Source organism: Cyphomyrmex costatus, unplaced genomic scaffold, assembly GCF_001594065.2.
Source record: "Cyphomyrmex costatus isolate MS0001 unplaced genomic scaffold, Ccosl1.0 scaffold137, whole genome shotgun sequence".
Lineage (NCBI taxonomy): Eukaryota > Metazoa > Arthropoda > Insecta > Hymenoptera > Formicidae > Cyphomyrmex > Cyphomyrmex costatus.
Genome location: NW_017275358.1, coordinates 668255 through 688988, shown reverse-complemented (window position 1 = coordinate 688988; position 20734 = coordinate 668255). Strand labels below are relative to the sequence as shown.

The window sequence follows — 20734 nt, the reverse complement described above, 5'->3', positions numbered from 1 at the left end:
GAAAATGAATTACAATTATATGCAAATTATGATATTTAAAGGGCGTCGAGTGGCTCACCGCTCTGTGCGATTGACTCGCGATTTGTAGACCCGAGTTCAATCCCACGTGCACCCAAACGCGATGATTTTTCGCGTTTAATGAGCCAAAAAATGGCTCCACCTGGTGATCAAAAGATCTATGATCATCAGCGCCGTTCGGATTCGGCGTTAAACTGTAGGTCCTATACATCAGTATACATATCAGTAGATATTTGTCTCTAATATCTGACTGAGGTAGGATTCTGTGGACCAATCACCCACAAATCCGAAAAACAATCTGATTCGAGAAACGAATATAGGCCTCGGACAAAAGAGGTCTATAGACGTCCTATGCTCCACATAAGGAGATAAAAGGAGTCGTTATCGTTATGATATTTAAAGAGAAGGTTATTAGGACAAATTATGAATTATGATGAGCAATGTTGGAAAAACCTTTCAGCAAAGAATTTGAGCTAATACATAATTATTTTGATGATCCAATAACATTATTTTCAGGTCAATATGTAGCTAAACTTTAGATTATTCAAAACCGCCTTTTTTATTACACTGAAAGGAATAATTTTCCAGTTAGCGAAAAACTATCTAAATACGAAAAATTAACTAAAGTGGAAATAACTGTGCAAGCACTGTGATATATATTTTGTATCTAATCAAAATAGATGACAAAAATAGAATTTATACCTGAACTGTTTGTTTGTTTCAAATTTATCAAGAAAGTCTCCGTAACGTTCAATCGCAGATGACTGTGACTGTGATTTATGTTTAGCAGTAATTCATATTTGATGAGTCCTACATTTTTTTGCATACCTATATCGTTAAAATATTGTGATATAAATTCTACGTGTATAATACAATTTTATAATACAATAATATAATTTCCTGCCAGATACAAAAAAACAGTGACAATTTTAACTGAAGCAGCAAAATAATTTTTGTGTATGTTTAATATATAGTAATGTGTGTTTGTGTTAATGTCTGCGTTTTAATATAAAATGATAGTTTTAGTCCATAGTTCTAGTAAAATAATGATGTATTGAATAGAAGCTTTTTGAAGACCTCATTATTAAACACATAAAAAACGGGATCATGCACGACATCCAGACATCAAAATTACAATAACAGAATATCAAAAACAGAATGGATTGGAAGTACAGAATTTTATTTTTAATTTAATTATCAAATAATAATTAGTCAAATAATTATATTTAAATGATAACATTAATCGACAAAATAAGATCCTTTTTGCCATAAGTTTTATCAAGTCATTTCTGATAACATTTTAGTGTCGACTGTGAAAATGGCATATCATATTAAGTTTTTGAAAAAAACCTCCATCAAAGTTGCTGAAATAGACGTTTTTAATACTTCTATGTTGTAAGTATCTTTGGATATAGAGATCTACTGCAAATGACTTATAGAATATCAAGGCAACTTAAATTAGGTTAAATGTGACTCCATTCAATGGTTTAGTAATTAACCACCATTGGTTTAGTAATTAACCTTCAACTATTTCACGACAATCAGAATCACGGATCACTCAAAAGCGAGAACGGAGCAAAAGTGGTGTTCTTTGTTTTCTTATCGGCGATTATTATGCTGACTGCGTACAAATAGTCGTTAAACGCGACTTAATATTCCAATCCTTTTCTGATAAGACTATATGCGCAGCCGTAACTCGAAACGAGTCGGTAGGTAGAGAGGAGGATTTAAGCGCACTTGAGGCAGGGTTCATAAACGGGTACCGAACTGACTAGAACGGCTCGTTAAGTTCCCGGGCTCGTTAAGTATGCCACGAGTCTGGCAGCCGCGCGCACGCGGAAGGCGAAATGCCTTCGATACTTGTACAGATTGTTATGTCGGCAGCAGCTAATACTCGACGTCAGCTCGACGGCAGGCGGTTAATACTCCTGTGGTTTGCTATCGCGCGTCACCGACGACGATTACAGGCAGCGGAAAGTATCGAGATGTGTAAACGAGACTGCAGCGATTGTTGCTGCCTCCGTTTAAGCGCTTTAGATTTCTCTCTTCTGAGCTTCGTTCCCGCCTCTCTCTCTCTCGCTTCCTCACGTCGCTCGAAAGTTTCATCGGAAACATGAATATAATAATGATACGCAATGTTTATCGTGAATCAATAAACCAGTAAACTTGGTTATTAAACCAAGATTACATTTATCGGCTACTCTATTATGTCAATGTTTGTGGTTTCGAAAATCATTTATACCCGTTTCTATACCAATAATAGATTAACTTTAATCTCGGTTTAACTTACTTTTTATGTTTATCTTTATCTAGTTTTAAGAATTAGGAAAGAGTGAGGAGTAAATTAAACCGAGATTAATGTTAATCTACATTGGTAGAAATGGATATTAGTCGATCAATATTTCTCTGCCAATGATTAAATTTAAATCTCAAACTTTAGACTTTTAAATTCTTCTGAGAAGTACTTCAGTATTTCAGTACTTCAGTACTTCAGTATGTGCCGTGATTCGAAAGACAATTTTTAGCGAAGGAGAGCTTTCCTTCGCGTTATAAATGAAGGTTTAATGAGGCAATATAGCCCTCGAAATACATTCCTGATTTCCTATGTTCTAATGTGAATACGATCGCGCGTATTACATCAATGGATTATGTTAATGATAGTTAGCAAACTGAGGCTGGGATGATTAATTGCGTGAGCCAAGTGGGACGCGGTCCGATTGTAACCGAGTAACTATCGATTAACTCGAGCGCATCTTGGCACTTTATCGATGCGGGCATCACTGGCAGCGGGTTCGCTCGATTAATTGTTTCGCTCGCAGTTCGGGCAACTTATCGCCACCGATTTTCGCGGTGTTCACCACGACGCAAAAAGATCGACGATATTGGCGTTACGTTGACAAATTCTTCGTCCTTGTTTATCTAGGTCGCAAAAGTGTTCAAGACTTGACGTTAAAAAATTGCGAGAATGTTACGTTCATTGAGTTTCTATTAAGAAATCGATTTCAAGTGAGCACAAACATCTGTAAAATGAATGTATTTACATGTTTTTAGACAGTATTCTTAAAAAGATTTTAACTCTTCTTTTATTGATTGGGAGATCGATTTTGATGCGCGGAACAATTTTTCTTTCAGATTATTCTAAAAATAAAAACCGCTAAAGATACGAGTCACATTCGCTGGTTATTTTATGAACTAAATCTCTATTGGAAAACGGTTATCCTTCGCGAAGTTAAGTTCAGACGAGAACACGAGAAATCGCGTTTCCTAAAAATCGATTGTCATAGAATAGTATAGAATATTTATTTACGCACATATTACGTTCTATACTATAGAATATATTTTATTGATAATATACCTTCTCGTAATAATATTATATTTTATTTCGTCAGATTTGTTTTATCCTACGTCGTTATCGAGTTAACGTTGATATCAAACTTATCATTCTTTTGTCGGATCGATCAAGTGCACATTTTTAATATTAAAATTAAAATAAAATTTAGTATGACTTTTATAACTGAAACTTAATGCAATAGAATATCGTTGTAGTATTATGGTTATTTAGTTCATCCTATGTGATATAGAGTACATATAGATTATGCCCAAACGCACTAAATGAAATCTTCGTAACATATTTATGTAACATATGCATATGACATTATCAGATATTATAAATATTAAAATATAGATAATGTGATAGGCGAATTTACCTCGAAATCGTGTGACCTTTCGTTCGCTGACAAACCGGTTCCCATGTTTTATCGACCTGAATACAGTCGATAGGGTCGTCCCAATTAGTTATTTCACCGAGTTTGTTGGTTCACCACAGCTAATTTCAAACAAGGATTATACGTATCCAGGCTTTACAACATCGAGGCAAAGTATCGAGATCAGAAAATGTATAGATGTAATACGAAAAGGTATAAATAACCTTTTATTCACTTTTAAAGATTTACTGGACTATCTAGAATACTAAAGAATCATAGAAAAATACAAATTTAATGACGAATTTTATTTATTACATTTTTAATCTTTTGTTGACAAGTAAAGTTTAGTAAATCTAGTCGTTTTCTTTTTAATTCTACAACAATCGATCTAATAATTTCAGTTAGCTGAGCGAAGGATCAGGAGTGTAACTACCGAAAATGCTCGACGCAGCGAATAAACCGCCGCGCTGTTTCCGCGCCTAAGTAAATTCCGAGCATTCCTTCCGCGGCATCGAACGTTTCTAAAACGGCACCGAACTGCTATTAGAAGCGTTTCTCGCAGGAACTTCCTAACGATACTTCCACCGCCGCGTCGTTGCCGCGATGTCGTCGTTCTCGCATGCTCGCGATCGCTCGCGAAACTTGTGCCTCGTTAGATTTACTCGCTGGTCGGTATTAACACCGCGACGAGCGTGAGGCGCGACTAGAAACGAACGTGGACGTCGCTCTTGATTCGAACGAATGGCAGAAAGTTCGTAATTGAAGCATACGCAGTGCTGTTGGAAAAACTTTCGACGGAATCAGTTAATTTATGCAATACGTCGGCAGTCAGTAACTCTCTGTCAGTAAATCGATACCCGGAAAGAGCAGTTTTGCTAAAATATCTAAAATTTAGTCAGATATATGTAGATCTGAAAATAATTTTATTGGAATTTTTTACAGCATCACACATATGATTTTCATACTTGAGTTTCCCATACGTATAATGATTTTGGTACTCCAAAAAATTATTTTCAGATCTGTATTTTACCTAAATTTTTAGATATTTCAGCAAAATTGTTTTCTCTGTGCGGAAAGAATGGTTTTACTCAAGTATCTAAAAAAATTTAGATATAGATCTGAAAACAAATTTTGTTAGACTGTCAAAATAATTATGAATGTTCAAGCTGGGTGATAAAATGTTAATAATTTTACAGTATATTCTTACGCTTAAATTTCTACATAACTATTATATATAATAATTTGATAAGCGATATGTTATAAGACCACAAATTGGAAATAAAAATCTTAAACGGTCAAGCTAGATTTTTAGTGTTGAGAAAATTCTGTGTAATTATATTGTGATTATATACATCTCCCTGCGCGTCAAATTTATTTTCAGTCTTGAAATGCAATTCTGATAGAATTAATATAGTAATATCACACTAATTTATTGTTGCTTATAGACATCTTAGATTGAGAGATCTTAATATTCTGACATTCATAATCCTAAAATCTGTAAATAATTTCATTATGAAAAATATTACTTTAGCCGGAAAGGCTAAATAGGAAAGGCTTAATAAAATTATTTTATAATTTGTATCTATATATTCTTACGTTTTTTTTTTTTAGCTATTTTTAGATATTTTAGCAGAACTGTTTTTTTCATTAGATGAATTATAATATGATAGGATCACACACATTGTCGAACAATCTTAAGAAGAAAAAAACGTTCTCAATCATTTATAAGTGAAAAGGGAAAGATAAACTCAGACAATGTCAATCAAGCATAAATCCAATAATGTGAGTGTGTTTATATGTCTCATGAGTTGCAAAAATAGACGGTCTTATTCAAGCAATGTCGCCAAACCAGATGGCTCTTTCGCGCTTTAGGCGAGATTAATCATCACCTTTGTCACACATGATCAGCGTATGTATGTATTTATTTATGGTCCAAATCACATTCCTATTGCATACATCCTGTATTTTATTATATTTACAGTATTCTATTATATACACAAGGTTACCATAAATAAATGTAAAATTTGCATTGTTCGCAGATGAGGAAAGTATCGATTTTTTTCACGGAAAGAATAGTATTGTTAAAATATTTACAAATTTATAGATATATATATATATATATAGATACGGTTGAAAATAATTTTGTTGAGTTATCAAAATAATCGTAAGAATTTATCGATAATTTTATGAAAAAAATAATATTGTATATAGCGAAACATTACCCAGATACGAAAAATTATCTAAAATAGATAAATGTCTAGTAAGACTGCGATATGTTTTGCACCTAATCAATCAAAGATAACAGAGACAGAATTTTTATCCGAACCATTTGTCAAATTTATCAAGGAAGTCTCTCTGTAACGTTCAATCAGATGGCTGTGACTATATGATTTATATTTGATCGTGCGACTTAAATTTTCTTGCATACGTTATTACAATTTTATGCTATAAATTCTACGCATATGTTACATAATTTTCTATCAAATACAGAAAAAAAACAACGATAATTCTAACTGAAGCACTAAAATATTTTTTCGCACGATAGAAATATAGGCTCGAATTGATGATAATTTCATTTTATACCGATCTGTAATTTAAAGGAGTTTAGTGTAGTATATACCTGACTCTTCATGGGATCCGTATTGATTTGACACATATAAAGGCCGCCGTCCTCTTTCTGAACACCCTTGATGTGTAGATTCCATATAGAGTGGTCGCTATGGGACACAGACACCCTCTGGTTGTGCGTGATCACGTGGTCGTGTATCGCTTGGATCGCCTTCGTGTCCGCCTTCACCCAACCGACCTTGGGGGGGGGGCAGACAGAGTCGGTGCCGGAAATCGCGGTGACGGCGTCGCGGATTTCGCCGAAGACGCCGCAATTTCCTCACAGGCATCCGACTGCGGAATACAAACAGATGCGGGGGATGCCAAGTCCCGAGGTGTGCGTGCATGCACACACACACACACACACACATACGCGCGCACACAGATTGACACGCGTGATTCCCCTTGGCCAAACTTCCAGGCGGTATTTGCATTTTCCTTGGAATATTCCGAATCGAGAGCGAGGTGCTCCCGCGATTTCACGCGACGAGCAGGCGAGCGCACGCACATCTACACCCACCGCCACAATTACGCTGTGTACCCCGCCCATTTCAACCGGTAATAAAAGAAGCGAAATGTAAAGGCAGCCCCGACCACGCGTTGCGGCTTTGTCATTATTCTCGTGCATGTACGCGCGATATTGCGCGATTGTGAGGATATCGTTGCACATTCATCATCCATGAGAAGGATACTGATGACGGCGGTATCTTTGAAATGAGAGAAATGACGATGAAAAGATTCGCGTTTTCCCTTTCATGAGAAATTTGTCGATTCTAATTAGAAATTATCAAAGATCACCTCGGCAGGATATCTCAGTTGCTTGATTTAGAATCGTTTAAAGAAGCATCGATAAAATGGGTCGCTCGCGGGTCTCAATCACTCTTGGAATTTGACTTTTAAATTCCCTCGGGGAGTGAATTATAAATGGGGAGACTCTATCCTCGGTGCTACATTCGGCAGATTTCCAGCACATCGCGATTGTGTGTTTCACACATAAATTTAATTATTATAATTCTCCGCTTTCAAACACATTTTAATTTGACCGGCACGAGGCGTTGACGTTTATTTACACGTAATCGATGTCCACATTGTTCCGCGTGATTAAATTAACGGTAATAATAATTGCGCAATCTGTGACACGCAATGAAGATCGAAGCGGAAATACGGTCGAATGAATTCGAGAATGGAATATATATTACGCGCTCAGTTATGTTGATATTTCGCTTCTACTTCACTGAACTGCCGGCAGAAATTCGGGTCAATGTGAAACGTAATCGTGTATTCCATTCTACAATTTCATCGGACGTCAGATATGGATAGCGGAGCGCTAGTCTACACATCTGAACGTATCTGACCGACTACGAGCAAATAGTACGTACTTCGGTTAGAAGCAACTGGTTATACTGTAATGTAGTTCCTGGTTATACTGATTCTCGCTGTAGCGTAATGCAATTTGCAAAAGCGAAAAGAACGATTATGCGTGGAAAAGATAATTCCACTGTATGACTATGCATATGAAATTATTATTAATTTCACCACCATAAAAATGAGAAATTGTGATAGAATTTAAAAGTGTCGTGAGCTAGTCGAGTTATTTTCACCGTAAATCGTGTTCGCAATCGATTCGTAATATAAAATTAGCTTCGTGAACAATTTTGTTAATGCGTTGAAAGAAACCGTTGCCAGTTGTCGAGTTGGGCCGCTCGAAGGTATCATCTTACAGACACGTGTATCGATAAAAGTTCTTTGTAGTCGGTTTGAAAGAAGAAAAGTGAGTGGAAAAATTCCTCTCGACTTCTTTCCGCTTTTAAATAAGAATTTTGCGGATATCAAGATCGACTTTCGTGAAAATCATACAGATAGATTATTTAAAGCGTTAAATGTCTTTCTCATGTACTTGTCGAGGTTTTCTTTTCTTCTCATTACGAATTCGCTGTCTATTTTACAGAAGAAAATAAAAACTAATTTCCGGACTAGAAATGTGTGAATTCTTTCTAGGATATTATACTGTCGATAAATATATGTACAGATAAATTGCTATTACAATAAGTCGCGATTTAAGGCTTCGCGCACATTGGAAGCAATACTGGAAATAAATATTAAATATTAGAGAAATATAAAAAAAATTAGAAATACAGATTAAAGAGTGAAACGTATACAATTAATAGTTGTAAATAAGACATTGTAATTTATTTGTATCCATTGCGCGTTACGTTTAATCTCTATTTTCAATTTTTCAATTCTTCTAATGTTTAAACTTATTTCCGTTTCTGATATTTTGTTCATTGCACACAAAGCCAAATAATGAGATTAAACTGCCTTTTATTCCGCTTGCTTCATGTCGAGGCTTTTGCTAGATTTTTGTAGTAGTTATCGGACCGTGTCAACATTATAACGCGGCACACCTCGAATAAACGTTCGCGTGTACCGCAAAAGTTTAACCTGGGGGCAGATATGACTTTTTAAAGGCCGCATCTCCTTTCAGAAGTTAAGTGAGACTCCGAAAAGTTAAGCGAGCGTTACGACATCACAGACACGCCGTCGCTTTTCATGCAACGTACCCTGTAACCTCCTAGATGTTTCACCAGACACGTGAAAGTGGCGTCCCTCCCGAGTGGCACTGTTAGATTGGTGATAGGGCCAGAGAATTCGGGTTGAAAAGCGCCGCCTGAAACGATAAAATACGTACGACGTTCGTGAAAAATACATACGCCATTTGCATACCGCGCACCGCCGGCAATTTTTCGACAGCGACGTCAATTCGCCGTCGTGCAGAATGCACTTTATGCGAAAACGAATAAACGTCAGAAGGCTGAATGCTACGCGACTCGGCTAAACGCGGAGATGCGTCTCGCGACTGCAAATTAAACGCGTAGACGTGACGTCGAATTAGCGAGAATCACTGTCGTATATGTGCACCACTTGAGCAAACTTCCATATTCACGAGCAACATTGATCGACGCTGGTATCTCGCCCGTGTCTGTCTGCTATTCGATGATAATTATAAATTTGCAAAAGTTTAAAAAATTATCTTTCCATGCTGACGCATACTTTTATTAAAAACAGCAATCTTTATGCAATGCCAAACACAGGTGTCTCTGTAATACATTATTGAAATAAAAATAATTTTCGTAAATTCTATTGTGTGTTTTAAACTAGGTTGACGGGGGAATATAATATAATTTAATATTACATTATCATTCTCTTTACCTCTTAATTCATAATGTATTTTTATTTTAAAAGTTTATTTTAAATATGAAAATAATATAAAATGACATAATTTCATATTACATAATTTTATATTGTTTTCACATAATTTTTGAAGTATATATACATATCGTAATTCAAACTTAAAGAGGACGATTTTGATTTAGATACGATTAATTTAAATGAATTTATTTCGTAACAATGTAATTCGTGCGGTGGAAACGTACATACCTCCATTATCCATTATCTCCCTAATGTGAAATTATGCGTGCAGCACACGCAGCTGCCATAAATATTGCATCATGCACGATTATAGCTAACACGCTGTTCTATACGTACAGAATACATCTCCTTCTACTTTCTCATATTTTTCACATATTCCCAGATTATTTCGCAGCTGCGTTATGAATAATAGCGCTACAGGGACGATAGCGTTTAATATGACACGCCGGATGCGTAAAATAAGACGAAACGTATAAATTGCTTCGCCGACAAGATAGATATCGAGGGTGTGGAATGCGCGAACAGTGGGCGAAGACGTACTCGATTCCGTATAAAAAGTTGGCCTGTCGAAAATTTCGTATTTCCTTTTTCCTCCATACGGCGCATCGGTTTGAGATAATTTATGCGCGTGCAAAATTCAAATGGGGTTTCGCTTGAATTAATAATATACAAATTTGAGCGTAGCGTCAAATAATTTTTACGTCTCGGCAATAAACTGTGAACGCCCCTTGACGACTCGCGCCGAACGAATTGAATTAATCTTGTAATCAACAGCCGAGTATCGCGTCGAGATGGTTATCCGGTAGTTTACAGAATGATGACGTAAATGTTGATTGAATCGATCAGTATGGAGAGAGACGAGCGCGGGGAGAGATGCACTCTCTCTCGAATGCATTTTCTCGCGCAAATAGATTCTACAAAGAGCAAATAAGAAGAACTGACTTTACAATACTGTTGTTTTTATATATTTCACGATCCTCGCGTAACAGGCTGTTTTGGTACTTGAACTCTGTGTGTCTAGAATCGTCATATATTATATATATATATATATATATATATATAGAAAATGTACCGTATCAAATGGGCTTCCAACGAGATGCACGCGCGCCCGATAACATTTTCGTATGAATTTTTGCTAAAAGTATCCAACAGCAGCATACAACGGGGTAAACAGGACAATGATACTTCTGCAGAAATTTCTGTCCCAGCTGCTGCATAAGCTACTCGATTTTAGAGTTTTTTTTGTGTTATTCTACAATTCACTCTGTGTGCGAGGTTTGCCCGGATAGCTCGACGTCATGGAAATGTGACGTTTTCTGTTAATTGGTTAAATTAAAAGAAGAACTCGATATATACTCGTCACGCTATAATACATTCAGCTATTATTGCAGTTTATTTCTAAAACTAGAATCTCTCGATTTTAATTGTTCCTTATTTTAAAGAAATATGCAAATCGGTTCTCCTTCCTTTATAGCCGGTATCGATCGTCGCATCTTTGCTGATAAAAACAAACGTGACGACGTGGCATATTATTATTAGTTAAACGGCGAGGAAATCTTCGAACATATTGAGTTACGGTAATTAACTTACAACGTCATCTTCTTTTATTATGACTTTCTTTGTTTAGCAGAAAATCGTGCCTAGTGATTCAACGGTTTTAAATAAGAGGAACTTTTCAAAATTAGATCTCTAAATTGAGCGTTTTTCAAACACCGTTTTCCCAAGTTGTCATATCTATATGGATAGCTGTATGAAATTAATTAGAATGCGACAAATGTATGAACTGAAACAATTTCATTGTAATTTGAGCTATTAATTTTCGATTATCCGATTTCTCATTACCCTTTACATATAACGATACGTTTGAATGAAGCTTGTAATTGTAATAAAAGATCTTCCATTACAACGACATTTAAAACCTATTAAAAAAAGTAATGTATCGAAAATGTGACTACGTAAAATAAACGAAAATAAAGTTTGACATGAAATAATTTTAATTAATAATTATTTTCTGAATTAAATTGACTTTTATAATGCTCTCTGATTTAAATGTGACAACTTTAAAAAAGTTCAATGCAGTTAAAATGTTAAATGTGATTATAAATTAATTATAGAACGGAGTAGTTGTGAAAAATTGTGTGTTGTGAATTTGCGAGAAAAACAAACCAGAGGAAATTCCACGAATAGGGAAATTCTACAAAGAGACTCTGTCAAGGTAATAAAGAAGCTAATAGAGACTTTAAGAAAAGAGACAAGTTGATATATTTATCTTCCAACAGAAATAATTGGATCAACAAGTATTAATAAGAAAGATTATAACGATATGAACCATTTAATACTTTGCTGCCAGCGCGGCTATGTTTGATAGGAGCAGCACGATATTAGAGGTTAAAATATAACTCCAAAATACATAAACCGGGTCGCAGTCATTTGTTTCGTAAAAGTAATGTTCGCAATTAAAGCGTCACATATTGCAATGCGCACAGTTTTAATTATTTTCAAGAAAAGAAATTTTCCTGGAAAACATTTGTAATGGAGAATATTGCATTTAAATTTCATCACGAATTTAAGCTTTACGCTAAGCGCAGCGCATGAGAAATAATTAAGAGGGTAAGAAAATTACAGGTCTACAAAACTCATATAATCCAGAGATCGTGGAGAGACAAAATCTGAAAGCATTAAGACTTTAGATACCTATTGCTTTCTTTTATTTCACGTGCGTTGATGTTACTTTTGACTTTTAATTAATCGAGCGTAGATCGTAAGTTGTTTTAAAGTATTACTGGAAAAGCTAGAAAATTGTCAATAACTTATCCGCATTTTATTAATATTAGAAAGTTCCACTGGCATAAATTACTTACCGCGCGTCAACATTGCAACGGAAAGTACACGAGGAGCTACGGTTTTCCATCCGGAAAACTTTGTTGAAAATTGCGAGTAGCTTATTATCGAACTTCCGAGAAAATAAGTTGTTATGGATATTAAATATCGTAACATTCTTCGTCGCGCAGGTATATGTATAGCTTGCAGTCGAATTAGTAGCTTTCGCTTTTCGACATACGATCCTTTGCCCGTAACAAGCAGTCTTATTAATCTCAGCGCCGTAAACTCTCTCTGTCGCTATTTCGAGATAATTCGGGTAATTTTCGCGCTGGGGCTTCCTATTCTTCGAGGATCGTTTTTCGCGTTAATACCGTTACAGTGATAGCTCACTCCGGAAAATCGCGAAGCTTTCATTCATTTTTACTCTCTCTCTCTCCCGGAAATTAAATTTCCATTTTTATATTAGTACGAAGATACTTAATTAAATTATTTTAATTTGTTAAAACATTATTATATTAATTTTGCCGGGGAAGAGTTGAAGTATTTTCCTTTGTTAATAAATAAATATTTATTAGTTAAACAACATAATGGCAAATGTTTTTAACGTATGTAACATGTTTGCCATGAAATGCATACGCGAGTAGAGACGCAAGTCGAGCGCTGGAAAATAAACTGATGGCGAGAGAAGGAAAAATAAACTATCGATTACCGCGGTGATTTGAGCAATTTATCTCATAAATAGCATCGCACCGTGCAATTATTTACTCCCTATTAGTCAAGCGTTATTTGACAATAATTTTGCGCATCATTTCGTGGATGCCCACATCGAACGATGCAAGAGCATATATTTGATGAAATTCGCACAATAATCACCTGGAAGAATATTCATTTATCAAATGGTTATTAGTTAATGCTTATCGAATGTATATATACCATTTGACTAAATTATTTTTAATTTCTAAATTATAAAGAATCTATTGTTATTTTCTTTATCTATATTGCTTTCATATCATAATTTTATTAAATGCATTGATTAATTACGAAACTTGTTTTTTCAATTTTTATTTTAAAATATTTCATTCGCTCAATATATATTTGCATATATATATACGTATATACACTATTCTAATATATAATATTAAATTTTCTGTAAATTAAGGCATATTGAAATATTAATATTGACGATAAGATTTTTAAATCGAATGTTTAATTAGATTCTCGATTTAATTAATAAAACTCGCGCGGTAATTTTTTAAATTTATATAATACATTTATGTAATTAATTATTAAATTAAATTTTAATATTTTAATAAAATATTGTTACGTGTGTGTACACACATACAATAAAATAATTCTATATTTTTCTAGTTTTTTCCGAAATTTTTTTTACGCGCCAGCAGTTTGAGGTAAATAAACTTTGTATTGCCCGATGCACGCGTTGCGCGTGTAATCGCGCATCCGTAACGTCGACTAAACTACTGCTGCAATGTATCAATTGAGGTAATATTAATACGTATTGTATTTAACTCGTCGCGCTAGAATGCATTTTGCACGCGTTCAATGTGTTGATAATGACAGTCTGATTTACGTGTGTATCATATTACTCAATGACAGTTACAAACTAAAATACTGAATAAAAGTATTTATACATATTTCATGCATTTCTCTGTTTGTTGAAAGTAGCATCAATAGCAAACAACATAAAATATCTGCATTATTTTATTGTTATTTATAATAGAATTGTTGCGAAGGATAGAGTTAAATGTGATTTAAAATGGGTAGAAAAACGCATAGAAGTAACACACAAACGTATTTCTATAAATACTCGGTAGTGTATTAGATACTCGAATAAATCGATGTATGTCACTATATATTTTTACGAACAACACTCTTAATACCTTACATCGGGGAGGAAGATCGTATCTCCTTGGCCCAGGCTCCCGCTTGCGCGCCTGTAAACGCACTTTCCTCCTTCACGAGTGGCCAAAGTAAACGGCCAAACAAGCAAACAGACACTCTACAAATCTCGTCACCCAACAGCCACCACCCGCACGTAACTCTGCCCAGCTAAAGAAATATTCGCAAAGGCGACTCTCGACGGAAAGTCGTTCCCGAGTTTCAGCGTTTCATTTTTCTCGTTCTGTATCCCTAGGCTCCTTTTTCCCTCTATCCCTTTTTGACTCCGTTTTATCCAATCTTTTTCCACCTCCTTTTATTATTCATGTTCTGCTGCGATGTAACGTAGGTACCCGTATTACTTACTTTTATATCAATTGATTTTATATCAAGTATCTTAAGAGATTATCTTTTAACAAAAATTTCGTTGATTAGTATGAGAAATATCTAACATTGAAATTAGAGACATTTTTTAATTAAATTGGAATTTCTCTCTCTCTCTCTCTCCTCTCTCTTTCTTTGTGGATATAATTAAATTTTATTTGCCAATATTTAACACATTAAAGCTCACTCAACATTGAAGAATAAAACGATATCTTTGAATTTTATTAAAAACATGACTTTCAATTTTTCAAGATATAAACGTTTAAACTTTGATGTAAAATTTATAAAAAATATTTACTATTATTTTAATTATCTCTTTGTTGTTACTTAATCATCTTTTTATATTCCGCAATTTTATATATTTATTATATAAGCTACAATTTATTTTTATGACTATTATTTTTCTAGTGTTATTGTTGAATTTCCTTTCTTTCATCTATTTTGTCTCTTTTTCCTCTTTTCTGTATGTTTTTTCTTTTTCCATCGTTTTCACTCAGTCTCATTTTTCCGATTGTCTCGCAAAAGCGGCTTTGCCTATCGTAACGAGACGTTTGAGGCGAATTTTGTCGCGATTCGACGGTGGTATTGGTAATGCAAAACATAAGCGGAAGAGCTCGGCTATACACCGACAGGTACGGCACTAAATTCATTGGGACGCATAAATGCGAGTGGAGGATAGGATGTATTGTGGAGTCCTCCCATTTATCGTTTTGCGAAATTGTAACAGGCGTTATTTCCAGACGAACATTGACTTGTAAAATGTTCTATCGGGAAATATCACAGATCTAATCACACACACACACACATCCGTACATTTTAAAAGTTTATGTATATCTGATATTTTGTTTAATTTAGAATTAGAAAATTAATTACATAATTACATTTATTCAGATTTTCTGAAAGGAATTTTCTTTTCAAAGGAAAAAAGTGGAATTTGGAAAGTTGATATTAGAAGATACGCTGTATTTACGACGAAAGCACAGTACGTCTCAGCTTAAATGAAACATTTCCAAATAAGATCGAGAGAATTTGCATTGCGGTATCGCTTCATCGATGACGTCGTTCGCCTTGGGAAAAGCCATGGAAAGAAAGGTTCCGTTTAATTTAACTCAATTTATTCTTTCGTTTGCACGCCTCTGAATGGCCATCCTTTCTCCATTCACCCTTCGTTAAGCGACCGATAAGTGAAAATTCCCGATTGGCCGAATGCTGTCTTTCTATAGTCCGCACGTTCTGGTCCTTATTTATTCCTTTCAGCATCATACATTGCTGCTCGATATTAGGTGTACAATGAAGCAGCACTTTTCTGATGGGCTCTTTCCATCGTGTTCATAATTATTGCTTTGCGGATGCTTCTTCACGAACCTACTTCAACCATTCGCAATCTGAAACTGGCAACATCTATAAAGTTTCTTCAGATTTGTTTTGGACAAAGTCCAAAAATTAAAAAAAATCAAGTCAAGTGATGAAATGTTCGTCAACAATTAAATTTAAATAATGATTTGAAGTCAGAGAAAATAAAAGAATAATATCACAATAAGTGTGCATAATATTTGATTTATAAAATTGAAGCAAAACGACAAAGTATAAAATGTAAAACCGATAAAGGTATAAAATTATCAAATATATGTATGATATCGATCTTTATAAGAATATTATGGTAATTATATGTACTCTATTTTAACTAGATATTATAAAAGATATATTTTAGAACTCGCTAAGAAAAGATTCCTGATGGACAAAACTGTGACAGAATTTTGAATGATTTATTAAATGTCAAAAATGTTATATATCTACAATGGCTTTAAAATTACTTTTTCAATTGATTAATATATCAGCAGTAGGCATTTATAAATCATGATTTTTATACATCAATTTGTCACAGTTAGAAAGAAAATATTATTAATATTTACTTTTTCTTTTAAAAGATACACAAAGAAACAAGATATAATAATATATTTTGGAAACATTTTGTATTATTTATTATCTGTTTTAAATATGAAAGATCAGAATAAATTATTGCTTTCAAATAAATTATTAATTTCATCTTACACAAAAATATGAAAAAATAGTCTTTTAGTTTATTATAGTTTTTTTTAAATTTACAAAATTTATAACACACACTAGCGAAAATGGAATAAAAAAATAGTACCATTTTTTTCTCAGTTAAGCGTTAAAACTAAGCGCATGGATTGCGTAAAAGTATGAATTTTTAAACGGAAGAACTTGAAAAGAGTTAAACGGAATCTAATGGATTAAAGTAAATTCCCGCGACAATTCGTCGAGATCACGATGCAAATTGGGCAATTTACGATAGAATGGAAGAATGCTAGTAGTTAAGGCTATGCGTATCGGGTGCAGGTGTCACGGCGCTTGCCTGTTTGCGAGAAATGGATCCGCAAAGAATATCCTGGCGCGCGCTAGTTTTCCTCTAGGAAATCTTATTTACTCGCTGAGAACGCGAGGCGAGGTCGGCTGAAATTGAGTGACGTCAGTAATCAAATGCCATTCACCCGTTATGAAGACGTTTCGCCTCGGTGGAAATTATCATGCGAATGCGCGACTGGAGGAAGCGATAAAACCTTGATAGTTTGCGAAATTTTCTTGTCTACGTCAAACTATAATATCTACCTATCTTTCTTCACGGTCTGCCCAGCACACTGCCCTTCTTTTCTCTTTCCGTCGTCGCTCGTCTCTTACGGTATCTGCAGTCTTTATTAAAATCGTAATCTTTTATTTCCTCTCGCAGACATCCGCTTGTACGTTTGAACGGTCTATTTAGCTTTTTACTAGATGTAGTTATTCGAGACAAAAGATAAATTATATTTGACTTTATGCATCGACAAGAGCTACTAAATATTCATGCTAACTTCTATACAATTTTATTTTCTTCGTTATCTTTTTATCTTATTGCAACTTATTAGAATTTTTCTCTTTTTAATCATTTGTGATTTAAATATATACTATAATGTGTATATACATATATATGTATATATATTGTATGTATGTATAATAACTAATTACCTACGAGTATAATGAAATTAATGAATGATTGATACCATACCCGAAATAATACCGATTTACCGGTTTATTAATTAACTACTATTATCGATATTCATACATGTAAATACTAAAACCTGTGATGCATTTCCATTAAAATCATTTTATTTCTGTTTCTGACATAAATTCCACTTGAAATGAACTAAAAACTTATTTTTAGAACATTTAAGTTTAATCTGCGAAACCTTTTAGCTTCTCTAATATTAAATATTATCTTAATTAGAGCTCTTTTAAAACCTGTGTTATAAAAAGATCGATTTATTTCACACACATAAAAATTTATATCTAGATACATTACAATATATTACGCATGTATGCATTTTTATTATGAATATTGTATGAAAGATGTACGATTTTATTTATACGCGCGAATAGTAAAGTGGAATGAACGATAATATGCGTGTTTTAACGGAACTGCGAGTGGTTCGCTTTAGCCGGAGCACGCATTGGCATTCAGAAAAAGTAATATCTCACTAAAGTGGAAGGTCGTAAGGCCAATATCGCAGTACGTCGTGCCGTGCAAGTGTGCGTTTCAAAAGCGGATTAGTTTCGGTATTGTATTTACAGGTGGTCGTGCACAGTCGGGCGGCTTAGTTGCAAAATTGCCCGTACATAGCGCGATATATATCTCATGGTTCTCATATTCATCGGGTTCAGCGGCGCTCGAAATCTGTAAACGCGCACGTTTGCGTGACACGATAGGTATCTATTCTTATTGGGATCCTAATATCGCCGGGATTAACCATGAATCCGTTAAGGGATTTCGCTAAATTAATCTTGTTTTTCCGAAATTACTTTGATCCACGCAGTCTGTCTATTACTATCTCGAAGTGAGATACCTCGTAACTGATACAAACTGATCGAAATCTCTCTCTCTCTCTCTCTCTCTCTCTCTTTCTCTTTGGCTATATCTGTGTATTTGCGTATAATGTATATGTAGCATGATGCGAAAATTTTATGCTTACCAAAAATATCATTTGGGTAGATTAGGAGCGCCAATAACATCATTAGAAGTGCCTTTTGCCAATCTACCATTTTGTCACAATCATGGATCCAGCTGGAACATAAAATATTATGTATAATATAAACGAATAACTTTTCAATATAATATTTTACACATTTTTACATACATATTTTAATTGACACATATTTTTTTAAATAACAATTTCTTACGATCATTTGTTAAAATTGTCATTTATAGAATTGTTATAGATTTGACAAGAGATACCACAGTTTGCTCGCATTATTACATTATTAATTAATAAAGTACTGAATACATTGCATAATGCATGGACAAAAATGATATTTAACGAGAATCGCGAGTAATTACACACGTCATGTCAGTTAATTATAGATACAATTTATCCCGCGTATCCTTTTGATGGTTTATGTATAAATTATTGATGAATATTATTAAATGAATCTATAGTATCTTTATATTCAATGGACTGGAAATCAAACGTACACTACAAAGGAAGACGAAAAGTTATAGAATAATAAATACAATTACAATTGCATTTATACGGAAATACCTATCGTTTATCACCGATCAATTTTATTCAAATCGTATATTAAGAATTGCGGATAAAACGATTTGATATTCAAATAATCGACAAATTCTGAGTATTAATCCCCTCGAATTGTATGCGAGAGGTCCCTTGCTTTATTGGCTTGGACGTTTGCGCGCGGCTGGGGCAAAAATAAAAATAATAAAGTAGACGTGAGGCGTGGGAGAATATATATTACTAGCGGGAACATTAAAGTCGTGTCAGCGTCTGTGATGATATTCCACGGGGATATTCCTTATCCTTTCATCTAGACTTTGCGTACAGATCAAAACGTGCACCCGCCGCGCCGTTCCTCTGGTTATATTGGGGATGATGCTAGCCCGTTTGTTTACGCGATATTACATCAAGGATCAAGAAAGAAATACACAAAACCATTATAGAATAAGAGATCTTTCGTTATATTCGTTCGCAACATACGCAAAAAATGAATTAATCCTTGGCAACAATAAAATCTATTGTTTTTTCTTTGAAAAGATGTGATAGAAATTTATTGATGTACAAAAATTCTTTTTCATATAAAAAGTATTTTCTTTTAATATTAATTTCACTCGTGTGATATTATTACAGTAAATGAACGAAATTGAAAATTTTTATACAATAATTTAGAATAATTTTAGTAGTGTGCAACTGCGTGGAATTAATAGCAAAATAAATTATCTTGTAGTAAAGCGAAAACTTAAGAGGCTAAAAATTGTATATGTGCTTATAAAAATTTATCACGGCAATAACATCGCCTTTGGCGACCTGGTTGGCGCGTTGCAAGCGTTAAACGCCAATCAGGCAAGTTTCCCTTGTGCAGCAGCACACTGATAACTCCATTACGAGGCGCAACGCAGCTACCTGACTTGTTAGACACTTCGAATCATAATATTAAATTGATGTGTCACTCATATCGACCTTCCAGCAGTTACATAATAACGATGATAATGCTCATCCATCTCCTTTCATTTTCAGGACGAAATGAATAATGTACTGAGCCAATATAAATCAAATCTTTCACCTAGAGAAACGCATATATAATATAGATACGTAGCATTATTTAAACGGTTTTTATATAATTTCTTCGACAAAATTATAACGGTTTTCTTATACTTTGACGTGTAATATTTATTGTGTTTTATTGTATTAGTCCCAAATTAATATACTTGGTAATTATATTATATGTACAGGGTGTTCGGAAATTCAACCGACAAAATTTTAGAGATTGTCTGGGGCATCAAAAAGATCATTTTTGCAAATGTTTCATTGCTATAGCAAACAGAATATTCGAACAAGATCAGAACATCTTAAAAAATATAAGTTCCATAAAAGATTGTTTCAGATAAAAGTTGTAAGGTGTAAAAAGACCTATTTATTGACTTTTGACCTTGGATGGTGACGCTAAGGTCAAATCGAGATTGCCTTAGACAAGATCAGTCACCTAATACATATATACATAATATATAAAAGTTAGGTTGACTCTGT

At 34.2% G+C, this 20734-nt stretch overlaps 1 protein-coding gene across 1 annotated transcript in view; it reads right to left on the bottom strand.

Moving 5' to 3' along the window:
• The window catches only part of LOC108782905 (lachesin), a 39306-nt gene extending 20569 nt beyond the window's left edge, over positions 1-18737 (bottom strand). The window contains exons 1-3 of the mRNA XM_018551302.1: positions 18668-18737; positions 8891-8997; positions 6343-6528 (exon numbers count right to left, since the gene is read on the bottom strand). Of these exons, the coding sequence (XP_018406804.1) occupies positions 6343-6528; positions 8891-8997; positions 18668-18737 (363 nt within the window). The remainder of the gene's footprint in view (positions 1-6342; positions 6529-8890; positions 8998-18667) is intronic.
• Positions 18738-20734: the final 1997 nt, after the last annotated feature.